Here is a 9,997-nt window from a genome sequence, read left to right on the forward strand (position 1 = left end):
CACCCCCACTCCGCCTCCGTGCCTCCTCCTCCTCCTCCCGCTTTTTTTTTTTTTTTTTTTTTGAGTTAACGTTTAAATAGTTTTTTTTTTTCCCCTCTTTTTTTTTTTTCCTTTTTTTTTTTCCCCTTTTTTTTTTTTTTTTTTTTTGGCGTGGCGGTGGGTTTTCCTCTCCCTTCTGCTCCGTTCACCTGCGATCAGTGGATGCAAGTCACACACGCTCCCTCCCTCCTCTCTCTGGAAGTTAGCAAAGAAGAAGAACAAAAAAAAAAAAAAAAAAAATAGATCTGTTAAGAGCAGGAGCGGGAGAGAGAGAGAGAGAGGAGGGGCGCGCCGAGTGCCGCAGAGCGCGGCAGGACGGGCACACGCCGGGCGCAGCACCGCGAAGCACCGCGCAGCCCCGCGCAGCCCCGCACCTGTTTGCGCGCCCCGCGCCCGGAGCGGCCCCCGGCAGCGGGAGGACGCCGGCAGCGCCGCCGCCGCCGCTCCTCGCATGTGCGGTGCCTCCCCGCCGCCCGGCGCCGGAGGGAAGTGAGGAAGCCCCGTGAATGTACAGCATGATGATGGAGACGGACTTGCACTCGCCCGGCGGAGCCCCGGCGCCCGGCGGCGGCCTCTCGGGGCAGAGCGGCGCGGGCGGCGGCGGCGGCGGCGGCGGCGGCGGGGGCAAAGCGGGGCAGGACCGCGTGAAGCGCCCCATGAACGCCTTCATGGTGTGGTCGCGGGGGCAGCGGCGGAAGATGGCCCAGGAGAACCCCAAGATGCACAACTCGGAGATCAGCAAGCGGCTGGGCGCCGAGTGGAAGGTGATGTCGGAGGCCGAGAAGCGGCCTTTCATCGACGAGGCGAAGCGGCTGCGGGCGCTGCACATGAAGGAGCACCCGGATTATAAATACCGGCCCCGGCGGAAGACCAAGACGCTGCTCAAGAAGGACAAGTACTCGCTGGCCGGAGGGCTGCTGGGCGCCGGCCCGGCCGCGGGCGGCCCTCCCGCCGTCGGCGTGGGCATGGGCGTCGGCGTGAGCCCCGGCGGCGTCGGGCAGCGGCTAGAGAGCCCCGGCGGGGCGGCGGGCGGCGGCTACGCGCACATGAACGGGTGGGCCAACGGCGCCTACCCGGGCTCGGTGGCGGCGGCGGCGGCGGCGGCGGCGATGATGCAGGAAGCGCAGCTCGCCTACGGGCAGCACCCGGGCGGCGGGGGGCACCCGCACCACCCGCACCCGCACCACCCGCACCACCCGCACAACCCGCAGCCCATGCACCGCTACGACATGGGCGCGCTGCAGTACAGCCCCATCTCCAACTCGCAGGGCTATGTGAGCGCCTCGCCCTCGGGCTACGGCGCGCTGCCCTACGGCTCGCAGCCCCACCAGAACTCGGCGGCCGCGGCGGCGGCGGCGGCGGCGGCGGCGGCCGCCTCGTCGGGCGCGCTGGGCGCGCTGGGCTCGCTCGTCAAGTCGGAGCCCAGCGTGAGCCCGCCCGTCACCTCGCACTCGCGGGCCCCGTGCCCCGGGGACCTGCGGGAGATGATCAGTATGTACTTACCGGGCGGCGAGGGAGGCGACCCGGCGGCCGCCGCCGCCCAGAGCCGCCTGCACTCCCTGCCCCAGCACTACCAGAGCGCCAGCACGGGGGTCAACGGCACCGTCCCCTTGACGCACATCTGAGCGGCCCCGGAGCGGCCCCGGAGCGGCGCGGAGGGCCCCGGCCCGGGCCCCGCAGGACTGCGGCCCCGCCGCCGCCCCGCGCCCGCAGCCCCCCTTCGTTTTTGCCTTTCATTCCGCTCCTTCCCGCCCTCCCCCTCCCTCCTTCCTTTTTTGTTTTGTTTGGTTTTGTTTTGTTTTTCTTTTCTTTCTTTTTGTACAGAAATGTTTTGATGTTCTTGTAATAATAATAAATAATAATAATAATAATAACGAGAGAGAAAAAAAGGTAACGGTGGCTTTACTGACCTTTTTGTTTTTAGGAGGACCAGATCCCAGGACTAGTTTTAGACTGAACTTCTGTGTTTTATCGAGACTTTTTGTACAGTATTTATCATTCACCCCAGAGACACAGAGCGTTTATTTGCAAAAGAGGAGAGAGAGAGAGAGAGAGAGAGAGAGAGGATTAAAACAAAAACAAAAAAGACGGCGACGAAAAGACAAAACCATCGCCGCTGACACCCAAAGTTCGGGCGGTGCCAACTTTCGGGCTGCGCTTCGTCCCGCACCGCCTCACTGCAAACGGAGCCGACGGGGAGCGGTGCTCGTTCCTTCCTCGCACACCCAAAAAACAGCACCACAAGTTTCCGTAGATGTTCTCGCGCTTTTCGTTTTGGTTGGGTTGTTTTGGTTGCTTTATTTATACAACTTTATTTTTTTTCTTCTTCTTCTTGCTTTCTTCCTGAGGCTGCAACGTTTGTTTGATTTTTTTTTTAAATTTTTTTTTCCCTGGTTTTGTAAAACTTTACTGTATCTGCATCATTTCTGTTTGTTCCCCCCCCCCCCCCCCCTTTTTTTTTTTTTTAATTTTTTGTATCATCTCGTGTAAATGCATTGTGAAATAATTTTTATCTAGGCGTGACGAGGGAACCCAGACTGTACATAGTTTACTAAAAAGCCTTTCTGCTAAACAGAAATCCGAAGGATGCGTTCCATTTTGAGTTAAATAAATTGCAAAGCGGAAAAAGTCACCTGTTCTATTTTTTTAAGGAATAAAATAATAAGAATAATAATAAAGCAATGTTTCCCACGGTGTGGCTGAAAAATACGGCCGGGAAAGATGGAAAGAGGGGAGCGAGACGGAAAGCGGAGCTGCGAACTGAGCGGAGCAGAGACCCGCGGAGATGCCGACGCTCCCGGAGCACGGAACGCGTTTCCAGGGCTCTGCTCCTCCCGTCCGCCCTGAACCCGGAGCGGAGCTCCGCCGGGGCCGCAGTGCTGAGAGCGCTGAGGAATGGAGTGCACGGAGCATCCCCCGGCGGAATGCGGCCCCGGGTGCTGGAGCGGCTCTTTGGAGCGCGTTTGTCGGGGTTCGGTGGCGGCTGCCCGAGCTGTCGGGATGTGCCGGGCGGTGTGGTGCGCTTTTAAGTTTGTGTAAAGTTCGTCTGGTGGCATTTGACGGCGCTGAGCCCTGCGTTTGATGTCATTGCGTGGGGGAATAAATGTGTGAAATGAATTGTGGCGTGCTTAAGGGAAAGGAGAAACGGTGTTTCTGACACGCGGGGCGGATGCGCGGCCGCACCGGGCTGATGGCGTGTCTTAATAAGGGCGGATGAGTGCTTCATTCATCCGGGAGACGTTCGCTGGTTGTTGAGAACCGTTTCGGTCCGTGTTGTGTCTGACTGTGGTGCCGCCGTGACAACTGCACGTGGAAATCCTCGGAGTACCTTCGATAATTTTGTTAAACGCCAAATTTCCATAGCCGTCCATTGATTTCCAGCTAAGCAATAAGACTCCCTCCCCACCCCCGCCACCCTTCCCCTTCCCCTTATATTTCTTTTCCTTTAACTCCGAGCCTTTATCACGGCAGATGTGAAGGGAGACGGTCAGCGCCCGCATACCGCAGGAAGCCCCGCGGTACCCTCAGCCACGCGTGACCCCGCGCCGTGTCACTACGTACCCTTCGGCCACGCACCTGTTGCGCCGTTCGCCGAAGCGCATTGCGCGCAGTGCGGGACCTCGTGCGCGGGGGGTGTGTGCGCGCAGCGCGGGGCCGAGCTCCGGGTTTCTGAGCTGCTGCAATCAGCGCTGCCCGACAGAGAGGGAGAGAGAGAAAGGCTGTGCCGCCGAGTGCGGGTGGTGGAAGAGTTGGGGCGGTCGAGGGGGAGAAGGAAACGAGCGTTTGCGCGTTTCCAAATGGCGAGTGCTGCGGAAAGGGCTTGACGGAGGAACTCAGCGCGGAACTTTATACGAGCTCATTTTAAAGCGCCTTTCTTCCTCTCCCCGTAATTTAGAGCTCTGCCTCGCCTCGTGGCGTACCCGCACCGCTGCCCCAATGTCGGCCGAATCCAAAGAAACTTTGGATGCGCTCAGCGCGCATTGCAAAGCAGTGCCGTCCTCTCTGCTAATATCAAAAACAAAGAACGTCCCAAAACGTTAGAATCTATGCTTTGACCGTTTGGTTTAATCGGAGTTAAACTTCCGGCTTGGGCGTCCCAACAAAGTTGGAATACCTTGGCCATGCAGAGGAGGCGGCTTTCGGTACGGTGAAACAGAGCAGCCTCCGGGCTTCTGCTGTGCGGGTTGTATGAAAGGGAGTAATTGAATATGCAAAACTAAGAATAGGCCTGAACGATGTCTGGTTGAAGTACATTAGGTCTAAAATTGTATGAAATGTTCCCCCTATCATGATTGACAGAGCTATTAACATCACCTATATGGAAGAATTAAAAAAAAAAAAAAAATCATCTCGTGTTCAGTACAGTGCAGATCGGGGCGCTGAGGTGGAGGGCCGAGGGCTGCTCGGAGCCTGAGCTCGGGGTCAGCACCCCGCGGCCTCCGCGCTCCGCCCCCCGCTCTGCGGGGCCTCTCCCCCGGGGAGGGGGGGGGGGGGAAGCGGAGGGGCCGGGGGGCACCGCGTAGTAACGGCTCCGAACTTGGAGCCAAAGTGCAAACTTGGCCTCAACTCCACCGCTCCATCTCCAACGATTCTTTCTTTTTTTCTTTCTTTCTTTTTCTTTTTTTTTTCTTTTTCTTTTTCTTTCTTTTTTTTTTTTTTTTCCCTCCTCTTCTTTCTCTACTTCCCTCCTGTTTCCGTGGGACGGCTCCTCTGTGCCCACGGCCCCGCAGCCCCGCATCTCTCTGAGCCCCGCACTGCCCCGCGGCCCGGCTCCTCCCTCCCTCCCAGCTGCGCCAGCTGCGGGCAGCGTCGGGCCGCGAGCACGGGGAAGGGGGGGGAGGGGGGCGACGGGGCTGTAGCTTTCCGCATCGTGAGCAAACTGCCACAGGAATAAAGAAATAAGAGGAAAAGAAAGAAAAAAAGAAAGAAAGAAAGAAAAGAAGAAAAAAAATGACGAAACCCAAACCAAAACCACACAAACCACAGCTCTCGGCCCCCATGCTCTCCCGAGCCCTTTCCTAGAGGCTGTCCGACCCCCCCCCGGCTCCTTTCTGCTCCCTCCCTCCCTCGCCTCGTAGCGTGTGGGAGAGCTCCGTGGGGGAGGACGGCGTCCGAGGGTGTGTGCTGTGTGTATGAGGGGGCTCGGTGCACTGCTTAGGGGTGTTCGTGTGACTCTGGGTCCCACCCCCATAAAGAAGGGAGCGGGATCCACTTTGAGTACCGTCTGAGGTGCCGTAGATGCGCGATGCGAGAGGAAGACAGGGAAGAAAGAAAAGAGAGGGAAGAGGGGGGTGGGATGAGAGGGAGCAGAGAGCGGGGGAGGAGGAGGGCCGCTGTTTGGAGAGCGGGGGATTAGCGAGGAGAGCCCTGACCCTGAGATCAGCGGCCAGTCAAACCCGGTTACAATCACCCGGCGGAACCTCGACGGCTCCCGCCGCAAGCCCGCCACCGGCCGAGCTGGAGCGAGAGCGGAGCCCCCGGGGGGCAAAGGGAGACGCCACGGCCCGGGGGGAGCTAGGGGGTCCCAGCGGGAGCAGGTCGCGGTGCTGAGGGACTCAAAAGCGGAACGCTCCGGCACTTGGGCCATCACTGAGCGGAGGGGCAGAGGGAGAGGGTTGTGCGAGAGGAAGGGCCGGCGCTGCTGGGGGAGGAGGAGGGGAGGGAGAGAGGGCGACGGGGGCCTACGAAAAACAAGCACGCTACTGGCAGCCGGGAAAGGCCTCTCCGAGCCTCCCGCGGGACCCTCCTCCGTGGGGCTCCCGGCGACGCCAGGGCCCGGCTCCAGCCATGCGCGCCGCCCGCCCGCCCGGACCGGAGGCCATCTGCCGCGGCACGGCCCGCCCCAGGCTGGGGATGGCCCCCCCGACGTGCGCGGAGCGGGTGGGCGCCTCCGTTCTGCTCCGCGCCCCGCGGGGCACCGGCGCCGCTGTGCAGCGCAAAGCCCACAGCCAGCGTATATAGAGGGCGGGGGAGGAACTTCACTAAGTTTCTTTTTTTCTTTTTTCTTTTTGGCTTGGGGGAGGAAGCAACCCTTCCACCTGGCGGCTTTTTTTGTCCTTCTGGCAGAAAACACGCTCTCCAGAAGTGATGATGCTCCTTAGTTCTGAGCAACACCTCCTCCAGGAAACACACCTTGTGGCAAAGTAAAAAACGAGGGGAGATGAAGCAGGAGGGGGCCCGACTCAGCCCAGCCATTCCGTGCAGACCCATGGGCCCAGTTCTCACCCCACTGTGCCTCCACTGAGCAATAGCACTGAAATAGGCTCCCCAGGGAGGTGGTTGGGTCACCATCCCTGGATCTGGTTAAAAACAGTTTAGATGTGGTGCTAAGGGACGTGATTTAGTAAAGGGTTGTTAGAGTCTCATGGTTAGGTCATAATTGGACTTGATGATCTTTAAAGTCTTTTCCAACCTGAGGGGCAGATGTAGCTGGATGGGTGGGGTGCTATTGGTACGAATGGAAGGAAAGGTGAATGGTAAATGGAATGGGGCAGTCTGCTGCTGGAAGAAACACTGCAAAAGTGAAGATGGGCAGTGCAAGTTTGGAGCTCTTGAGGAACCCTCCTGTAGAGGCGATGCAAGTGTGTCTGTGCAGTTCTTTAGCTGCATGGTCAAGGTGCTACAGGGTAATTGCAGGAATCTGGAGGTTCTTCCCAGCTTTCATGCCTAAAACTGGGACAACTTCGGTGCTGCACATGTAGGATGTGCCAGAAGTCTGTAGGAGTTGAGCTCTGCCCAGAGGTACAAAGAGTGAGAAAAAACCTCAGTCCAGGAGCAGCTTCCAGAGGAAGGCCACTGCTTCCCGGCCCTGTGTAGAATTGGTGTGGTTTGTGGGGACAGTCCTCAAGTCCCAGGCTTAAGTCCATGGGATGCCCCGTGTAGCTTTGTGCCTCTCTCTTTTGGATGGAGCACTGTGCTGAAGGGAGGAGCCCTCAGCTAAGACTCGTTTGAAGAGTCATTCAGTACTTAACATGGCCTGTCAGCACAGCTTTGCGGGCAATATGCTTCATGCTCAGCAAAATCCCATTGTTCACGCTTTCACTCCGGGCATCTCTCACTGATGGGGAGGAGACGTGTGCCATGGCTCCCGGACAGAGAGACTGTCCTTCAGAGACCTTCACAGAGGGACAATGGGGCGAAGAGAAGAAGGAGAGCATCTGGCAGCACTTAAGACAATTGGGAAAGTGCTGGAGAGCTCAACGGGTGCCAAGGGGTGCGGCGTGGGCTGGGGCCACGCGTGTGCCGCTGGGGGAGAAGAGCTTGCATCAGGAGGGGACATATAGTTTGCTAAGGCATAAAACTCTCCATAGCAACTGGGGACTGGTGGTGAACAAAGGCACCATACATTTGGGGCAGTATAATTTATCCGCTGGAGTGGGAGGAGAAGGAGAGAGGGGTGGGGAGATGGTGATTTCCTACTTGATATTGTCTCACACAGATTTCAGAAGCACTGGATTCAACTCTTTTATTTTTTCCCCCGAAGTGTATAGAAAGATTGCTTTGCTCAAACTGTCGAACAATGGGTAGCTCAATTCCAGGCAAATCAGCAGAATGGAGGAGCAGGCTCTTCAGGCTTTAAGCTGCCAGTGTTTAACATGAGCATCCCAACCTCAGCTGCCAGGTACAGGAGCTCAAACTAAAGTGTCTCAGTGCAAACAAAATCCTCAGCCAGTGTGAAAAGCCTCAGGCTCAGAAATGACCTCAGAGATACCCAAATCATAGCCAGCTTACACACAGATTCACATCTTTACCTTTCAGTGAATCTTGAGTAATTACGTAAGGGGACTCAGTGGGACTCAGTGATCCTTATGATTCACTTCCAACTCAGGATATTCTATGATTCTACGAACATTTTGATCCAGTGACCCACTCAGATTTTCACATTCACAACCTTCCTCATTTTGCCTGCACATAGCAGAAGGTAGAAAGAGGATTTGCTCTAATTATTTTACTTTTCATTTTTTTCATTATCTATCTTTCCTCTGAACTGATATTCAGCCATAGAGCAAGTGAGAACTGTGTGTGTCCCTCTGACACTTCTCCCTCCTTGCTCCCCGTGATAGAAGATAGGAAATAATATGAAAACCAAAATGCTTATCCATGCAGAGTAACCACTAACACGTGTACTTTCCACCTTGAAGAACGACAAAGAATAGCAGATAAGAACATCAGGTGTGTAACTCCTCCTGTAGTACATAGCTGCAGCAAGGGTAGATCTTGCACATTTTGGGATGAAAAGGTCTGGAGGAGAACTGCACATCTCAGATTCCAGAAAACTGCTCAGGGAGACCAAAAGTGGTGAAAGAAATGAACAGGTGAACAAAGGAATGTGGAGTTCAGACAAACAAGCATTTTGGAGATGTACCTCAAAACACCATGGGGTAAAGAAGAAGGCATATAGACATGAGTTCATTTTCTATATGGGGACTTCATTTTTCGAATCCTGGTATACCATCTTTACTTACATCTTGCAGAAGAACTAAAAACTAAAGGCAGATTATCCACCACCCACTGCCCCTAAGAAAATAACTCTGTCTGTTACAAGTTCTCTGTTTCCAAATTCTGACAAGACCATGGAAGGTTCTGTCAGCTCTGCTCCCACGAGGTCTGTTTAGCAGAACAGCTCTTGAGTTGAACTAGGAAAGAGGGTGCACCAGGAGAATGATTTCCCAAATGTTTTGCTTTGAACAGACAGGAGAATGAGTGGCAAGGAGCAGCCATGCCTAATTTTCCAAAAAGTAAGATAACAGTCTTCCATTTCTAGAAGTCACAAAACCCCCAAATCAGATAAGTGAATGATCTCACTGTGATAAAAGTGCCACAGATATTTAAGATAAGGAAAGCAATGAAATGTCTTTATTGCAAATTACATCCTTGGGTGACCAAGAGAGCTATGTGGAACAACAGGTACAGTCGTCTTATTCAGTTGTCTCATGTAGTGACTAGTTGAGGTAGATAAGCTAAATGTGCTTATGCATTGCACAGATGTTAAAAAGCTTTTGTAATACCTGAATTGGGTGTTCAGGTGTTCATAGTTATGATGAATTCCTGTTTAGACAGTGATATTTGTCATCTGCTGTACAGCAGCATCAAATGCTGGCTAAACAAAAGACCATATAGATGAAAAGTAAACTTACTTCATGAAAAGGACAAAACTTCACTTTTATTGCTCTGCCCTTCAGGCACATAGAATCATAGAATCATTGGAACTGAAAGGGACAGTTAAAGGTCTTCTAGTCCAACTCCCCCTGCCATGAACAGGGACACCTACAGCTCAGTCAGGTTGCTCAGAGCCCCATCCAGCCTGACCTTGAGTGTCTGCAGGGAAGGAAAATCCGCCACATCTCTGGGCAACCTGTGCCATTGCCTCACCACCCTTATTGTAAAAAACTTTTTCCTTATACCCAATCTAAATCTCACTTCTTCTTGTTTGAAGCCATTTTCTTTTTCCCTATCACAACAGGTTCTGCTAAAACGTATGTCCTCTTCTTTCTTACAGCCCCCCTTTAGTTACTGAAAATGCTTACTGACCTTCTTTAACTAGCTAAGGCTGTACACGTCACAAAATCCTGCTCACCTCTAAAAAAAATCTGCCAGTGTGTGGAAAGCAGCTGCTCCATAGCCACATGTCATAGCATTGTTCTCCTGGAGATGCTCTATCATCATTTCCCGACGTGTCCTGGGGACGTGACCCCCCACATGCAGTGGCTGCACAATGCATTCAGACAGTGATGAGCTGAATGCCCCGACAGACTCGTTAACCCCAGTGTCAGGTGTGTGCTGTCCAACACGCAGAGGTCCCATGTGCGATGTGGGAGATGAGTGATGAAGGGAACATTGGAGGGAAGTATAGAACATGGGCTAAAATTCAAAGAGGATCCATTACTTTAACAAAACTTCACAAGTTAGCTCTTTCCTTCTGAGTGGGGAGAAGCAGTGTTGTACACCAAACCCAGTG

General features: G+C 54.4%; 1 protein-coding gene across 1 annotated transcript; it reads left to right on the forward strand.

Moving 5' to 3' along the window:
* Positions 1-334: 334 nt before the first annotated feature.
* Positions 335-1,664, forward strand: SOX1 (SRY-box transcription factor 1). The gene has a single exon (XM_031613795.2). It carries the CDS (start codon positions 546-548, stop codon positions 1,662-1,664), a length of 1,119 nt encoding a protein of 372 aa, XP_031469655.1. The 5' UTR covers positions 335-545.
* The last annotated feature ends 8,333 nt before the right edge of the window (positions 1,665-9,997 follow it).

Source organism: Phasianus colchicus, chromosome 1 (assembly GCF_987193195.1).
Source record: "Phasianus colchicus chromosome 1, bPhaCol1.hap1.1, whole genome shotgun sequence".
In the NCBI taxonomy this organism is placed as follows: Eukaryota; Metazoa; Chordata; class Aves; order Galliformes; family Phasianidae; genus Phasianus; species Phasianus colchicus.